This window comes from Pogoniulus pusillus, chromosome 41, assembly GCF_015220805.1.
Source record: "Pogoniulus pusillus isolate bPogPus1 chromosome 41, bPogPus1.pri, whole genome shotgun sequence".
NCBI lineage: Eukaryota > Metazoa > Chordata > Aves > Piciformes > Lybiidae > Pogoniulus > Pogoniulus pusillus.
The window spans coordinates 6,978,842-6,996,232 of NC_087304.1; the positions used below are offsets into that span (position 1 = coordinate 6,978,842).

The 17,391-nt window shown below is 62.8% G+C and overlaps 1 protein-coding gene across 5 annotated transcripts; it reads right to left on the reverse strand.

The window, feature by feature from the left end:
* Positions 1-3,298: 3,298 nt before the first annotated feature.
* SCAMP4 (secretory carrier membrane protein 4) lies at positions 3,299-16,575 on the reverse strand. 5 transcript variants are annotated; one of them, XM_064174971.1, is made up of 7 exons: positions 16,481-16,575; positions 12,933-12,988; positions 11,413-11,541; positions 8,271-8,427; positions 6,553-6,654; positions 5,668-5,785; positions 4,671-4,930 (listed from the first exon to the last, which is right to left on the reverse strand). In XM_064174971.1, exons 2-7 carry the CDS (start codon positions 12,937-12,939, stop codon positions 4,754-4,756), a joined length of 690 nt encoding a protein of 229 aa, XP_064031041.1. In that variant the 5' UTR covers positions 12,940-12,988; positions 16,481-16,575; the 3' UTR covers positions 4,671-4,753. The 5 variants fall into 5 exon arrangements, with proteins under 5 accessions (XP_064031037.1, XP_064031038.1, XP_064031039.1 ...); XM_064174967.1 differs by lacking the exon at positions 5,668-5,785 and having other exon boundaries at positions 3,299-4,930; XM_064174968.1 differs by lacking the exons at positions 5,668-5,785; positions 16,481-16,575 and adding an exon at positions 16,270-16,337 and having other exon boundaries at positions 3,299-4,930.
* Between the last annotated feature and the right edge of the window lie 816 nt (positions 16,576-17,391).

Sequence of the window (17,391 nt, forward strand, 5' to 3'; positions counted from 1 at the left end):
GGCGCTTTGTGCGGCAGTACCGCGCTTTACGGCAGCGCCGCGCTTGGCGGCGGCCGGAGGGGTCTCCGTTCCGCTCGCCGCTGCCGGCGGGAGGGAGGGGCTCGGGATAGGGCCCAGCTCCGCTGCGCGGACACCTCCGTGTGTGGGACAGGCTCCGGTGTAGGGCACGGCACCTCCGTAGCGGCCGGATCCCGGGGAGGAGTACGGCACCGCCGTAGCAACCGGGGCCGGTAGAGCGCCTCGTGCTCCGCCTTGCCGCGGGGAGCAGGCTCCGGTGCGAGGCCAGACCCTGCTGAACGGACAGCTCAGGCCCCAGCGTGTCACGGAGCTCGGTCACAGGGACAGGCCCCGGTGCGCCGCTGAGCCCCGCCGGGCGCACGGCCCCGCCGCAGGCCGCGGACAGCGCTGAGGGCAGCCGGGCCGGGGGGGGCACGGCCCCGGCGCTGGCGAGAAGAGCCTCGCAGCCGCCCCCGCCGCACCCCGTCCCGTCCCGGGGGAGCAGAGGAAAGCTGAGCGTGTGCAGGGCTGAAGCCTTTCGGGGGCAGCAGCCCCGGGCGCAGTCGCTGGCACTGGGCAGGAGGAGCTGCCAGAGCTGCTGCCATGCTCGGCTCACCGGGCGGCTGCCCCTGCCGGGACGGGAGCCAGGCGGCTCCGGTCAGGAAGCCACAAAGTCCCTCCCCGTGAAGGAGCACACAGAGGGGAGGAGGTATCCTGGCCCTCCTGTCGCCGTTTGCCCTCTGAGGGCCGGGGCAGCCCTGCGGGATCCACTGCTCCTCCACAGCCTGGGCAGATCCCACCCGAGTTGCTTCCAGGCAACAGGCAAATGCATTTGTGTGGGCTTGGGGGAGATCTTCAGCCACCAGCACCACTCCAGCTGCCCCTGGAGCATTCCCAGCTGCTGGAATCGTTTCTCTCCCAGCTCCAGAGAAATCCTACCCCAGCATTTGTCTGGAGTCCTTCCCTCCCTGTAGGTGTTTGCTGGGGGCTGAGAATGAGCTTCACTCGTGCCCAGGTGGCCAAGAAGGGCAGCAGCAGCCTGGCCTGGAGCAGCAGTGTGGGCCAAGAGGAGCTGCCCAGGGAGGTGGTGCAGTGCCCATGCCTGGAGGTGTTCCAGAGCAGTGTGCCCATGGCACCTGGGGCTGTGGTTTGGTGCCCATGGGGGGTTGGGCTGCTGCTTGATGATCTTGGGAGGGCTTTTCCAGCCCAGCCAATTCCATGCTGAAGCCCCAAGCTGTGACACGCTGCTGGTGCTGCTCCTGCTCAGGAGGGCAGCAAGGGGCTGTGAGCCTCATCCTGCTGCTGCAGAGGGTGAAATCGCCCCTGCAGCACCCACTGGCACAGCCACCCTCCCCTCCCACCATCCCAGCACTCCACACCACTGCAAGAGGCAATGCCAAGCACCTGGAGGACTCTCAGGGTGTTGAGGTGCTTAGCCCAAGAACTGCACAGAGCCTCTGGAGCTGCAGAGGGCAGAGCACACCGCTGGGACCCCGCCAGAGGGCAACTGAGGAGCTGCTGCCAGGGCTGGGCTGCAGAGCTCCAGAGCCAGCTCAGCGCTGGGGACAGCCAGGGAACGTCTGCTGGAAAGGAGCTGGCTGTGAACCCTGCCCCCCTCCCGCGGGCAGGAGTTAATTAGGGGTCATTAGCAGCAGACAGCACAAGCGAACCACTCTCAGTGACAACAGCAGGAGCTGCTCGGGGCGGGAGGATGAAACCTTCACCTTCACGGGCAGGGCCTGGGAAACCAAGGAGCAACAAAAGCACTTCAAGAGCCAACCCCGGAGAAGAGCAGCCTGAGGGGGGTCTGAGCAGCGCTTCAAGGGTGGGTGCCAGCAGGCGGGCACCAGGCTGTGTTCAGTGGTGCCCAGTGCCAGGACAAGGGGCAGTGGGCACAAACTTGCCCATCAGCAGCTCCATCCACATGAGGAGGAAGTTCTGTAACTGAAGGGTGCTGGAGCCCTGGAGCAGGCTGCCCAGAGAGGTGCTGGAGCCTCCAGCTCTGGATCATTCCAAGCCCACCTGGAGCTGTTCCTGGGTGCCCTTGTCTGGGTGCCCCTGCCCTGGCAGACGTTGGCACTAGATGCTCTCCAGAGCTCCCTTCCACACCCCCCCCATGACTCTGATAATGGCAGCACCTTTCTGCTCCTGCAGCTCTGCCAAAGCACAGCAGCGCTCCCAGCATGGGTGGGGACCTTCAGCAGCCCTCACCCTGCTGTTCTTAACACAAAACAAGCGTGGTGGAGCCTGGGGGGGGGAACCGGAGCTGTGGTTACCATGGCACAGAGACTGCTCTGCAGAGGGCAGTCCTCATCCAGCACGGGATGAACTTTTTATTGTCTTGTGATCAGAAGAAAAACCAACCCCCAAACAAAGCACAGGGGAAAAACAACCTCGGAGCGACACCAAAAGGCGGCAGAGCTCCAGGCCAGGGAGGGCCAAGCAAGGCAGGGGCCAGGCCTGGGTTAATGCTGTTAAACAGAGGCTGAAATGTAAACATTGAAACCCCACGGAGAGGAGCCCCAGACGCGAGCCGCAGGACAGTCCTGGCTGCGCTCACCTGGAGGGGTCAGGGAGCTCTGCAGGGATGCTCACAGGCATCACTCTGGTGCCTGCCCCCAGGCCTTCGGCTGGGCAAGCTCCTAAGCACTGCCTTGCTTCAAGCATCTCCAACAGGACTGGAGGTGAAGGCTCCAAAGCAGCCTCAGGATTATCCAGGGGGAAAAGCACCCAGGGGGAAAAGCACCCAGGGCGAAGCAGGACACTGAGTCCCCATCAGTGCTTCTCCTCTTGGTTCCCCGGACGCCTCCAGCCTGACACACCAAAAAAGCACCAAGCCAGCTGCTTTGGGAAGGTTCTGGCAGGAGGCTGAGGCTGGGGAGGGGCAGGGCTGGGGGGAGCCCTGCAGCTTCCCCAGACAGCCCCCACGGCGCAGCCCTGGTCCCAGGCAGCTCCTGTCACTGCTGGCCAGCGACGCAGGGGACTCCAAGTGACACTCACACAGCACAAAGGCACCTAAAAGCTGGGGGCTCCAAGCACACTGCACAGTGGCTGCTAAACCTCTGCTGCCAGGAGCAGCTCAAGCCCCTGGAGCCAGCCAGGGCCCTGCTGCAGCCTCTCTGTGAGCTGAGGCCAGGGAGGCTCTGCCCTCTGAGCCCCCCCACAGCTGACCTTCGGGTGGTGTCTTCCAGTCTGGCACAGCAGGAGTCAGAGCAAGGGAATGTTCTGCAGGGGCTGGGGGCAGAGGGTTCTCCGTCCCAGCCAGGGTTTGCTCAGGTAAGGCACAGGCAGACACAGAAGATCATTGAAATCAGTCCCACCCGGCCAGGACAACCCCCCCGGGCTCTTCCAGGAGCTACCTTTGTTTTCCAGTTTCTCAGTCTGCATCTGGAGTGACTCCACCTCCACCGGACCCCTCTGGGACCCCACCCAGGCGCCGGTGCCCAACACCCCCCAGGGCGCTGCAGTGGAGCACAGAGACCTAAGCTCTCAGAGCTGAAGGCTTTGAGCACTGTCCCCAGAACCCTCTGGCACTCTCCACAGCTCTGTCAGACTTGCAGAGCTCCCCAGCAGGCTCCCGGGGCAGCAGCAGAACCTGTGCTGCCTGCGTGGCTGCGGGACAGAGGGAGGGAAGCTGGATGCCAGCTCCTGGGGAAAACAAACCTCCTGAGCTGCCTCCTGGAGCAAGGCAGGGCTGCCTCTGCCTGCTCAGACGTGCTGGGCCCAGGTCTGCACAGCACCAACAAGAGCTCCTTGGTCCACCAGGCCCCTCCACCTTGGGATGCCAGCACCGGGAGAAGGCAGAACTGAAACCGTCACTGGGAGGGAAATGTCCCCAAAGCACTCTGAGAGCTCAGCCTTGACCTGATAGCCCAGGAAAGTGTCCCCAGAGGGCAGGGTGTGTCCCCCGGGGCTCTTCTTGGCTCAGCACAAAACCTGGGTGCACACCAGTGGAGTGTAGGTGGCAGAGCCCTTGTGCTGCCTACCTGTGCTGGGATGGGCACCAGCCAGGCCCCAAGCCCAGTGCCAGCCAGCAGGTTCCAGTGGGCTCTGCAGCAGGCTTTTAGCGAGCAGCCATGGCCCAGATGAGATGAATCTGCACCTCTGAAGCACACAGATCCAGCCACGACTTTTGGCAGCAAGGGGAAGCAAGAGGCAGAGTCCTGGCCAGGCACGGGAGGACACTGAGGACTTGACAGCTGAATGCCACTCACCCACAGCAAGCACCCAGGGGTTCTCCAGCAGAGGGCAGGGGAGGCTGAGGCCGCAGAGTTCACAGATCCCTTTGCTAGTACCAGGTAAGTGCAGTGCTGCATTTCCCTCCGAGGCACCGGGGCCAGATCCTTCACCCAGCACAGCAGTGCCCAGGGGCTCCCAAGGCTGGCTGGGCAGCAGCCCAAAGCCCAGCAGGCAGGCAGGAGAAGTCCTGGCGCTGGGCACCTCCACGGGGATGAGAAAGCCTTCTTCAGGTGCGATGCCCTGGAGGAAGGGGGCAGGGAAGGGTTGGTTCCTCAGGCTGCAGCGAGGCAAACGCTGGTAGCACAAAGCAGAGCAAAGCCCCTGGGGGCAGCCGTGCGGAGCTCCGGGGCCAGCAGAGCACAGCCCTTGGGGGCAGCACTTCTGCGGGGAGGAGACACAAGGCAGAGCACAGCCCCAGGGCAGGGAGCTGGGACTGGGTGGGGGAATGCGAATGATCTTCTGGAGGAGCGATGATAGGGGAGAGAGGAGGATCCAGGCAGTTCGCAGCCGCTGCTGCTTAAGGCCATTGGCTTCCCGGGGGGTAATTGGGCACTGTGGGGTACTCTGGCAGGCTGTTCCCGGAAAAATTGCTGTACTGAGCCTCCCTGCTGGGGGGGTTCCTCCACGTGCCACTGTTCCACTCGTCCTGAGCTTTCTGAAAGCTTCCACCAGCCCCTCGGTAGATTTTGTGTACCTAAGGGATGGGAGAGAAAGGAAAGTCGGTGCCGGGCACCAGCTGCAGGCCCTGGGGGCTGTGCTGGTTCCTCTCTAAGGAGCTGCACTTCGAGGGGCGGCAGCAGCTCTGACAGTACTGCAGCAGAGGGAGCCGCAGCGAGAGAGCAGGGCGACCTCGGAGCTGCCTCCCAATAGCTGGATGGAGCCACAGGAAGGCTGCAGAAAGTCGTCTGCTGAGGGGGTCTGAGCCAGGCCAAGAGGGAATGGTTTGGAGCTGAGGCAGAGCAGGCTGAGAGTGGAGCTGAGGAAGGAGATCTGCAGTGTGAGGGTGGGGAAAGGCTGGCACAGGCTGCCCAGAGAGGCAGTGGAGCACAGAGGCACAGAATCTTCAATCCCAATCTGTGCTCCACAACCTCCTTGGAGGTGCTCTGGACCAGGCTGGCTGAGGCCTTGAGCAGCCTGTGCTGGTGGGAGGTGTCCCTGGGCATGGCAGGGGTTAGCACTGGATGACCTTGAAGGTCCCTTCCAAGCCAACCCATTCCATGTTTCTATGGCTCTGTGTCAAGGAACATCACCACATGGTGACAAGGTCCAGCTCCTGTGTTACCTGGGGCTGCCCTCTGGACACTCCTAAGACCCTGCAGCTGGTGACACCTTTAAAAGCAGTGGGGGCTCAGAGGGGTGCTGAGCTGCCTGCCACACAGTGCATGGAGTGCAGGCACAGCCCAGGCAGAGAAGACAACTGAAGCAACCTACCCTTAGGATGCAGAGCAGCATGGCCACGGCTGCCAGGGTGAACATGATGGCAGGGAACAGCATGAACACAGCAGCTGCCACGCTGGAGCTGAAGAAAGCGATGGCTGCCAACCACCCACTGCAGGGAGGGATGAGATCAGCACAACTCTCCTTAGAGGAGAGTGGAGAGCACTGGGGGGCTGCAGCAGGGCTAGAGAGGGGCACCAGAGCTGGGGCAGGGGCTGGGGAACAGAGCTGGGGGGGAGCAGTGAGGGAGCTGGGGGGGAGCAGTGAGGGAGCTGGGGGGGAGCAGTGAGGGAGCTGGGGGGGAGCAGTGAGGGAGCCCTCATTGCTCTCTGCAGCTCCCCAAGAGGAGGTTGCAGCTTGGGGGGGGGGGTTTGGGCTCTGCTCCCTGGGACAGGACAGGAGGAAATGGCCTCAAGTTGCATGAGGTTGGAGCTGAGGAACAATTCCTTTGCTGCCAGAGTGGCCAGGGCTTGGCAGAGGCTGCCCAGGGAGGTGGTGCAGTGCCCATCCCTGGAGGTGTTCAGAACCATGCAGCCATGGCACCTGGGGCCATGGGTTGGTGCCCATGGTGGGGATGGGTTGCTCTTGGGCTGGCTGACCTCGGAGAGCTTCTCCAGCCCAAACAATTCCATTGACCTTGGGAGTGGTTGGGAAATGGCCAAAAGCAACGGAGCTGGTGGGAAGGTGCTAAAGAGGAGCAGCAGAGACCTCTGCCAGCAGAGGAGCTCTGGCAACAACCAAACAGTGCCCTCTGTAATTACACCAACACAAAGCTGCCTCCACTCCACCCAGCACAGGCTCCCATCAGCTCCCAGAGGCAGCCTGGCACGGGGCAGGGAGCTGCATGCTCAGCTGGCAGGCTGCTGGCATCCTGCTTACCAAGCTCCCCAGTTGGAGAAGCCTATGGCCTGCAGGGCTGTGAGCAGGAACTGGGCTCCAAAGATGAAGAAGAAGGCCATGAAATTGAAGGAGCTGTCTGAGCTGGAGAGGGAGAGAGGCATTAGGGGGAGACCAACACCCCAGGCTGCTCCACACCCACGCTTGACCCCACCACGGATGCACAGGATGGGTTGGAAGAGACCTTAAAGGTCACCCAGTGCCAAGCCCTGCCATGGGCACACCTCCCACAAGCACAGGCTGCCCAAGGCCTCATCCAGCCTGCTCCTGAACACCTCCAGGGAGGTTGTGGAGCACAGAAGCACAGAATGGGATCTATGATGCTTGTGTGCTGCACAGCCTCCCTGGGCAGACTGTGCCAGCCTCTCCCCACCCTCACGCTCAATAAATTCCTCCTCCTCTCTACTCTCCCTCTCCCAGCTCACAGCCATTGTCCCTGGGCCTGGCACTCCCAGCCCTTGTCCAGAGTCCCTCCCCAGCTCCTGCAGCCCCTTCAGGCACTGGAAGGCAGCTTTGAGCTCTCCCTGCAGCCTTCTCCAGGCTGCACAGCCCCAACTCTCCCTGCCTGTCCCCATGGCCTCTGACCACCTCTGTGGCCTCCTCAAGCAGCTCCATGTCCCCCTCAGGATCTCAGAGATCTTTCCCAACCAAAGTAATTCTGATTATCAAACTCCAGAGAATTTTGGCAATGGGGAAGCAGGAAAAGCTTCAACTTCAACATCCTGACCCCGAGTGCTGTGTGGGGTCTGCTGGTGTCCTGCAGCGTGGTGCTGGGCCCTGCCTCCAGCTGCAAGCTGCTGAGGACCCTCACAGCTCTGACAAGCTTCGTGCACCACTGCCTGCACCCAGCCTGGTGCTCAGAGTCAGCAGCAGCCAGTGCAGGAGATTATTAACTCAAGGGAGAACCAAGGATGCCTTTAAATATTTGTGGAGCTTCAAAGCAGTGGCTGCAGGGAGCTGCTTTTATCTCTACAGCAAAGCAGCTGAGCTCTGGAGCACCCAGAGGCAGAGAGGAGAGCTCTCAAAAACTAACAACTTAATGGTCCTCATTGAAATCAGCCTCAGTGAGGCTGCAGCAAAGCAGCCTCTGAGTGCCACACTGCTGGGAGGCTGCTGCCAGCCTGAGAGAGTTAAGGAGAAGGGGAAAGGGCAAACAACTCACTGCTGCTCACCTCCGGCACCGAGCAGCTGAGGAGGCTCCAGGGAGAGCTCAGAGCAGCCTTCTGGTACCTGAAGGGGTTCCAAGGGAGCTGGGGAGGGACTTTGGACAAGGGCTGGGAGTGCCAGGCCGAGGGACAATGGCTGTGAGCTGGGAGAGGAGGAAATTGCTGAGAGGGAGGGTGGGAAGAGGCTGGCACAGGCTGCCCAGAGAGGCTGTGGAGCACAGAGGCACAGAATGGGATCTGTGATCTATGATCCACCACCTTCCTGGAGGTGTCCAGGACCAGGCTGGATGAGGCCTTGAGCAGCCTGAGCTGATGCAGCTGTCCCTGCTCGTGGCAGAGGTTGGCACTGGATGCTCCTGCAAGCCCCTCCCAACCCAGCCCATTCTGGGGTGCTCCGAGGACCCTCAGCCCTGTGCTCAGAAGCAGCCACATCCTGCTTCACCTCGGCAGCAAAGCAGACCCCCAGGGCTCTGCATGTGCCCCAGAGGGGCAGTCCCAAGCCGCCCCCCCAGCGGCCCCCTGGCTGCTGCTCACCGGAAGGCTTTGTACGCGGGGCGGAACCAGCAGAGGTAGCTGCAGGGGCAGAAGAGGACGAGCCAGAGGATGGCCAAGCCGAAGTTGGCTCCAGAGCCCCCTCCGATCCACCAGGCCAGGCAGGCAAGGATGTTCACCACCAGCGTGATGCAGTAGACTGCAAGAGGGCAGAGGAGAGCCTGTGAGGTCCTGCAGCACCCACGCGGGGTGGGCTGGGGGCAGCTCCCACTGCAGTGGGAAGTGCCAAGCATGGAGCTGCTCCCGGGCAGGGGCAGCCTCCTGCCAGCCCCCGAGCTGGTGCCTCCATCTCCAGCGGGAGTGCAGGGACAGAGGGGTGAGGAAACTGCTGGGAGTGCCGAGGCACGGGGCTGGGCAGCCAGGGTGTGCCCAGCAGGAGCCTCAGGCCAGCACTGCTCCGGGCCAGCAGCAAGGTGCAGCAGCCCCCGAGGGGAAGGGCTGGAGCCTGCCCCGCAGCAGCCTCAGCAGCACTCTGGGCTCTGTGCTCAGGAGCTGCCTCAGCACCCCCCAGATCAGCACAGGCTTCGCAGCTCTGCCTCTGCTTCCCTGGGCCTCCGAGGAAGCTGGAAGTGAGCTCCAGGGCTTGTAAGTGCTACCGTGAGGAGGGGATGAGCAAACCCCAATCAGGCTGAGCACACAGGGCCACAGGGACAGCTCGAAGGCCTCTTCAGATCCCTGCTCCTGCCACTTGGATGAAAAGGAGCAGCTGACAACAGCCCTTGGGGCACAGCAGAGCTGTGCTAAGGAGAGGCAAGGGAAGTGCTGCTGCTCCTTCCTTTGCCACCACCGGGCAGAGCTGCACAGCTCCCAGCTCTGCAGTCTGAGCTCAGTCCCCATACCAGGGGCTCCTCACCTCCCTCCATAACCCAGGCACTCCCTGCAGCACCACTGCACAGCCCTGCTGTGCCCCTCTGATGCCCCACACCAGCCTGGCCTGGCCTCTCCTGCTCTTGGCACAGCCAGGTCTGCCTTGCCACACTCGATGGCTGCTGAGCAGCTAAAGCCTGTGGTGGTGCAGGAGGATGTGGTGGCACAACAGGACTGGGAGAGCCCAGCCTGGGCAGGATCCTGCTGATCTCACAGCAAGAGCAAAGTGCTGCAGTGAAACTGCTCTGGGCAAAGACAGGGTCTGGGCAGCACACAGTCCTTCAGCAGGAGGCTGGGGAGAGACTGGCACAGGTTGCCCAGGGGGGTGCTGGAAGCTCCATCCCTGGAGGTCTGAGGCCAGGCTGGATGTGGCTCTGGGCAACCTGCTCTGATGTGAGGTGTCCCTGCCCGTGGCAGGGGTTGGTACTGGATGACCTTTAAGGTCTCTTCCAACCCAGCCCATCCTGAGAATCTCTGGTGGGGTCAAACATGGGTGAGGAGCAGCCTGAGGTCTTCCCCAGTGCCTGCCTTCCTCTCCAGCTCAGACAGCTCCTTTAATCTCATGGCCTGCTTCACCTCTGGGGCCCAGCTCCTCCTCCTCCTCACAGCCCTGCAGGCCAGCAGGAGCTTGGCAATGCTGAGCATGCAGCTCCCTGCCCCCTGCCAGGCTGGATGCGGCTCTGAGCAACCTGATCCAGTGTGAGGTGTCCCTGCCCACAGCAGGGGAGTTGGAAGTGGCTGAGCCTTAAGGTCCTTTCCAGCCCTGACAATTCCATGATTCCATGCTCTGGCACCAGTGGGCCAAGTGGTTGGCACCTTCCCAGCCAGCCATTAACTGGCATTGAGGGAGGCTTTGTTCTGGGCAAGAGGCAGAGACAAAGGTGGCTTCAGAGCCCCCAGCACTGAAGCAGCTGCCAGGCAGTTTCTTCAGGCAAGAAAATCACAGAGCTCATTTCAGCAGCTCTCAATCAGGGGGGGACAATGAAGCCACAGACCAGGCCATGCTCTGCACACACATCCATGCCAGGGCTGGCAGCAGCTTGCCCTCACTGGGGAGAGGGCAGAAAAGGGATGAGGAACATGTTGGGGGAGAAGATAAGCAAGGCAAACCCCAAAGGTTTGGCACCTTCCAGGGCATTACCTGCCCTGCAGCCTGCAGCCCAATGGGCAACTGCCATGGCTGCCTCTGAGGGGCTAAGGCAGAGCACAGCAGTCCAGAGCCAGAGCTCTGCTCCCACAGAACAGCTCTGCTGTCCCCAGCAGCAGGAGGACACAGAGCAGCTGGAGGGAGGCCAGAGGAGGCCACCAAGGTGATGGCAGGGCTGGAGCAGCTCTGCTGTGGGCACAGGCTGAGGGAGCTGGGGGGGTGCAGCCTGCAGGGAGGAAGGCTCCAGGGGCACCTGAGAGCTGCTGCCAGGGCCTGGAGGGAGCTGCAGGAAGGCTGCAGAGGGACTTGTGCTGAGGGAGCCTGAGCCAGGCCAAGGGCAATGGTTTGGAGCTGAGGCAGAGCAGGCTGAGAGTGGAGCTGAGGCAGAAGCTGTGCAGGGTGAGGGTGGTGAGAGCCTGGCACAGGCTGCCCAGGGAGGCTGTGGATCACAGGAGCACAGAATGGGATCAGTGATCCTGCTTCTGTGCTCCACAGCCTCCCTGGAGGTGCTGCAGGCCAGGCTGGATGAGGCCCTGAGCAGCCTGTGCTGGTGGGAGGTGTCCCTGCCCAGGGCAGGGGGCTGGAGCTGGATGCTCTTTAAGATCCCTTCCAACCCAACCCATTCCATGAACCTCTCTTCCTGCCCAAGGTCCTCTCCAGGGTGGTTGAGGTGGGCTGGAGTCCAACCTCCCCTGACACTGCAAAGCTGACAGATGTGCTTTGCCTTTCTCCTCCTCACAACTACTGATGGCTTCTTCCACCACTGCTTCTGTCTCCTGTCCCCACCAGCAGCTCTGTGGTGATGATTTGAGGCAGGACAGCTTCAAACTGGCTCCCAAAGTTGGTTTACAGCATTCTAAGAATATTTGTCTCTCATCAACTAATTGCAGGCACAGAAACCCAGCCTGGGTGGGGGCTGGAAGGGACCTCTGGAGCTCATCCATCCAACCCCCCTGCTGAAAAGGGGCACCCACAGCAGTCTGCCCAGGATCACAGTGGCCAGGGGGGGCTGGAAGCCCTCCAGAGGAGGAGACTCCACAAGGGTAAAGGCAGAGAGATCTCCCCAAGTGCCCCCCCCATTGTGCAGGAGAAGGTCCTGCCTGCACTCACAGATCCAGACGTGGTAGATTCTCTTCACCAGGGCCTGGTGGTCCACGGGGATCTCATCAGCAAAGTTCTGGTAGAAGCAGGGCTTCAGAGGGATGAACTTGGGCAGGGGGGGGAAGTTGTTCACCTTTTCTACAACACAGAACACAGAGGATCAGCTGAGTGCAGCCTGCAGAAGGCTCCAGGCAGACCTCAGAGCAGCCTTCTGGTACCTGAAGGGGCTGCAGGAGAGCTGGGGAGGGACTCTGGACAAGGGCTGGGGTGCCAGGCCCAGGGACAATGGCTGTGAGCTGGGAGAGGGAGAGTGGAGAGGAGGAAGGAATTGTTGAGAGGGAGGGTGGGGAGAGGCTGGCACAGGCTGCCCAGGGAGGCTGTGGAGTCTCCTCTGGAGCCTTTCCAGGCCTGCCTGGATGTGTTCCTGTGTGCCCTGAGCTGGACTGGACTCGAGGAGTTCTTTGGGTCCCTTCCAGCCCCTGACATTTTTTGATCCTAATCCTCCCCTGGTGCAACCTGAGGCCACTGCCTCTTGTCCTGTCCCAGGGAGCACAGCCCAAACCCCATGGCTGCAGCCTCCTCTCAGGGAGCTGCAGAGAGCAGTGAGGTCTCCCTCAGCCTGCTCTGCTCCAGATCAAACAACTCCTTCAGGTTAAACCCCAGGACTACAAACCCAAGCTCAGCACTTTGTGCTCAGCCACAGCAGAGCAGCAAAGGCTGCCCAAGGCCACCAAGCGCTGCCAGCCCTGCCCTGGGCTGATCCTCAGCAGTGTGGGCAGCAGGGGCTGGGAGGGGATTCTGACCCTCTGCTCAGACACCCCTGCAGTGCTGGGACAGCTCTGGAGCCCTCAGCACAGACAGGGACCTGCTGCAGCAGGGCTAGAGCAGGGCACAGCAGTGCTGGCAGGGCTCTGCTGTGAGCCCAGGCTGAGAGCTGGGCTTGGGCAGCCTGCAGAGGAGAAGGCTGCAGGGAGCCCTTCTGTGGCCTTGCAGTGCTGGAAGGGCTGAGCTGAAAGCTGGGCACAGACTTTTGAGCAGGGCCTGCTGGGCCAGGCCAAGGGGGGATGGTTTGGGCTGCAAGAGGGAGATTGAGTGGAGGAAAGGGAGAAATGTTTGCCCCTGAGGGTGGGCAGAGCCTGTGCCAGGCTGCCCAGAGGTCCCTTCAACCCAAAGCATTCTGAGAGACCATGAAGATGGAGATGCATTAATGTAACCAGGACAGCAGAACCTCTGTGGGAGCCTTTTTAGCCTCTGCTGCACCTGTTTGTCTACTTCCATCCCCATAGAACCTTCAGGCCACTCTCACCTGAGCCTTGATCACTGCAGCAGCAGCCTCAGCTGAGAGATCTGATCTGCAGTGGGCACAGGTAAGGGGCAATGGGACTTGGGCAAGGAAAAAGAAGTAGCTGAAGAGTGCAGGGGTCAGGGGCCCTCGGGACACAAGCTGCACACCTGGCAGCCACCACAGCAGTGGCAAACAGCATCTGAAAGCACTCTCCCTGCTCTGCCAGCTCTGCAGGTGCCCTTACCTGCCATTTCTCTTGTCAGGGCTCCCTGGAGAAGGCTCAGCAAGACAGCAGCAGACCTGTTGGAGAAAGGAAATGAGCACAGGACAAGTTTGAAACTAAAAGGAGACTGAGTGGAGGGAAGGGAGAAATGCTTGCCCCGAGGGTGGGCAGAGCCTGTGCCAGGCTGCCCAGGGAGGGGGCAGCTGCCCCATGGCTGGCAGCACTGCAGGTCAGGCTGTCTGGGCTGAGCAGCCTGCTCTGGCTGGGGCTGTCCCTGCTGGCTGCAGGTTGGACTGGAGGAGCTTTAAAGGTCACTTCCAACTCAAGCCAGGCTGTGACGCTGCGGTTCTGTGCCACTAACCAGCGCCCAAAGAACCTCCCAGGCAGAGCTCCTGCAGGGCAGGGTCTGGCACGGTGCAGGCCTGGGGCTCCCCTGCACACTGCTCCTCTCCAGCTGCCCAGGGCTCGCTGGCACCTCCCAGACAGGGACAGGACTTCTCCTTGCTCACAGCGAGCTCCACCCTGAGGCATCTCCTTCAGCACAACCCAACCACCACCGCCTGTGGGGGCACTCAGCGGCAAACAGAACTGCTCTTGGGGCAGCTGGCAGAGGCTGCAGGGAGCTGCTGCCCCTCGGCTCTGCAGACAGAGGCAGCTCTGGGTGGGACCCTGCAAAGCACAACCATGGTGAGGAAAATCAGCCTGGGCTCAGCAGGCTGAATGCTTCCCTGGGGAGCTGAGAGGCTTCGCTGGCTCCTGGGGCTCTGTGAAGCACCAGCAGTGGCTGTCAGCTGGGAAAGGAACCGCTGGGACACAGCCCCAAGCCCTGCAGTGCCTTCCCAGCTCCACACAGCCCTCCCTGAACCTCCCTTCTGCTGCCACCACTCACTGTGGGCACTGCTCTGGGAGCTTCTCCAGCCCAAACAGTTCCCTGATTCAACGACTCCTGCCCAGGCTGCCAGGACAGCAGCTCCACCTGAGCCATGTACAGATGGTGCCAGCAGAGCTCACAGCCTGAGCAGCTCCTGGAGCTTCCCTTCCTGTGCTGCTTTGATACTTTCATTCCAGCAGGACTGTGGAGAGGCAAAGAGCTCCGACGCAGACCTGTCCCCAGGGGCTCCATCTGCAGCACTGCTGAGGGGCAGGACCTGCACCCAGCAAGGGCGAGGGCAGAGGAATTTGCCAGGCCCCCACCTGAGGCAGCGACTCAGTGATCAGGAGTGGGCACAGCCTCCTCATCTGCATCACTTCAGCCCCACAGCTCCAAGCAGTGCCCTTCTCACAGAAGAACAGAAGAGTGCCAGCCCCTGCCATGGGCACAGACACCTGCACCAGCACAGGCTGCTCCTGGCCTCACCCAGCCTGGCCTTCAGCATCCCCGGGCAGGAGGCAGCCACAGCCTCCCTGGGCAGCCTGTGCCAGGCTCTCACCACCCTCACCCTGCACAGCTTCTGCCTCAGCTCCAGTCTCAGCCTGCTCTGCCTCAGCCCCAGACCATTGCCCTTGGCCTGGCTCAGGCCCCTCCATGCAGCTTCTCTGCAAACTCCCTCCAGGCACTGGCAGCAGCTCTGAGGTCTCAGGATTATAGAGCCACAGAACTATGAGGGCTGGAAGAGACCTTCGAGACCACCCAGTGCCAGCTCCCTGCCAAGGGCAGGGACACCTCACACTGGATCAGGCTGCCCAGAGCCACATTGAGCCAGGACATGCTCAAACTGGTGAGGGCTGACACCAAGGACCAGGCTCTGGGAGCCACTTCATGCTGCCAGCAGCAAACTCCAGACATGGTGGAGGAGCAAATGGCTCTAGAAGGGCTCCCTGCAGGGGCTTGGAGATGTGGCTGTGAAAGCAGCAGGCTGGGCAAGGCTCCCGAGGCTGTGTGCCAGGAGCTGGGTTTAAGAGGGGAGAAAGCTGTGTCTGAGCCTCCTTCGGACCCCAGACTCTTCTCAGGGCCTTCCCAGAGCCCAGGGCAGCAGAGGGCACTCAGCCAGGCACCAAAACGCTTGGCTCAGCTTCATGAGCCTCGACTTTGTCTAGCTGACACATGCAGTATTTGGTGGCATTTCCTCTCCCTGCTGCCAGCCCTCCTGCAGCAGGGCACTGCCCCTCCCCAGCACAACGCCTGCAGGGCTCAAACGAGCTCGGGCAGTGACAACATCCCCCCAGCAGCCACCCAGCAGTGCCAGGGAGAACAGAGGAGCTGTCTGTGGCAGCACTGGCACAGCCTGGCCTCCTCCCACGTCTGCCCAGCACACAGCTCCCACAGCCTCCTGCAGACTCCTGGCTGCACAGAGCAGTTGGTGCCCCCCCTGCCCCTCCTGCAGCTGGGCAGAGGTCTCCCAGGCTGGCACAAAGCCACAGGCACTGCCTCGGCAGATGGGCAGAAGCCTTCACTCAGGCACTGCAGAACCTGCAGCAGGCAAATATGGGCTTTGGAAAGGCTGCTTCCAGAAGGGAGGTTTGGCTGCTCCGGGGCAGAGCCACAGAAGGCTCAAGAGGAAGGCAGCGAGCAGAGGGACACACATGGTAGGGCACAAGCCTGGCCCACTGCTTGGCACCTGCTCAGGCTGGCCTCACAGAGCCTGAGCTGCAGGCAGTGGCAGCATCACCTCAAAGCAGATCACCGAAACAGAATGGTTTGGGCTGGAGAGGCTCTGAGGTCACCCAGCCCAAGCAGCAGCACAGCCCCCCCATGGCACCAAACCCCGGCCCCAGGTGCCATGGGCACAGTGCTCCGGAGCACCTCCTGGCACAGCTCCAGGACATTTCCTCTCCTATCCCCGGGCCCCAGGGAGCAGAGCCCAACCCCCCGCGGCTGCAGCAGGCAGCAGTGAGGTCTCCCTCAGCCTCCTCTGCCCCTCGCTGCTCCCCCCCGGCTCTGTTCTCCAGGCCCTGCCCCAGCTCTGCTGCCCTCCATCGCGGCTCCCTGCTCCCCTCCTGCAGGTCCAGGGAAGAGTCTCCCGAGACAGGCACCGCTCACGGAAACGCTAACGGTGCCCACGGGCTGTGCCCGCCACGGGTGGAAGTGCTGGCAGCCAAAGTACGCACATCGAAAGGCTTCACCCTGGCTCCGGAGCCCCACGGACAGCACTGCCCCAGCAAGAGCCCTGCCCCAGCCCCCGGCCCCAGCGCTGCGCCAGCAAGCGGCCCCCGGGGAGCGGGCGAGAGCCGGGAACGGCCCCACGCAGTCGCCACGGAGCCCCCCGGCGGCGCACACGCCCCCCCGCCCGCACACGGTGCCCCCAATAGCTGCTCCCCGCGGGGCTGGCCGCGATTCTCCGCACGCAGGACACCTCCCGGCGCTGTCCCCGCCCCCCAGACAGCCGCTTCCCGAGGCCCTTCCCCGCCGCCCCATTACCTCGCTCGCCGTTGCCCCCGGAGCTATCCCCGTTACGCCTCCCGTGCCGTCCCGGTACTCCCGCCGCCACACCGCCAGCCCCGGGCACGCCGTGTCCGCCCGACCCGCACCCTCCCACCCGGGACAGCCAGGCCCCGAGTCCCCCCCGCGCCTCCTGCTGCCGCTCATCCCTCCGCCGGGGCTGCCCCCGGCCCGGTGGCCCCGCACTCACCGTGCGCACCGCGGAGCGCTGCAGCCGGTCCCGCTCCCGGCCGGCCGCGGTGCACGACGGGAAGCGCAGTCCGCGCGGGAGCGGCGTCCGCGGCGCCACTGCCGCCAGGGACCACAACTCCCGGCATGCACCGCGGCCCCGCCCGCGCCGGGCACGTGAGCGCCCGGGGCGGGGCCGGGGGGGGAGCGGCTACGGCGGCCGGGAGGGTCAGAAGGGTCTGGGGGCGGGAGCCGCGGGGGAGGAAGACTTCGGGCGGGGAAAGAGCTTCCAGGGGACCGAGCCCAGCCAGTGGCGCTCAGCACCGCCGCGCCGGGGCCGCGCCGAGCCGACACCCTCAGCGCCGGGGCTCCGAAACCGCTGCAGGCAGGGGGACTCCACCACCCCGGGCAGCCTGGGCTAGGCCTTGGCAGCCCTCAAGGCGGAGAAATTGTTCCTCGTGTCCAACCTGAACCGCAGGCACCCACGGAGCGGACTCAAGGGGCAGCTGCCAGCCAGCAGTGTGCGCCCGCAGCCAGGGCAGCCGAGGGGCTGCTGTGCCTAGGAAGTGCTTGGCTCGCAGGTGGGCACCCTGCAGGTGGGCACCCTGCAGGTTCGGACTGGCTGAGCTCCAGAGGTCCCTTTGAACCTCCACCATTCTCTGCCCTCCACCTGGCGCCAACCTCATTTCAGAGAGCAAGAAGCTCTCCCCTCAGCCTCCCTCCAGGCTCGTTCTCCTTCTCCTTTATGCCTGGCCCTGGCAGTGTGCCCGATGCCCACCAAAGCCTTCTACCACTGTCCTTGTTAGGTGGACAGGGCAGAGGGGAGACAGGACAGAAGTGCTGTTAATAGAGGCAGAAGCAGTTTAAAAGATGCAAAGCCAAAGCAAACCAAGATGTTCTCTGCCTCCATCAGCAGCCGACCCTGGGTCCCTC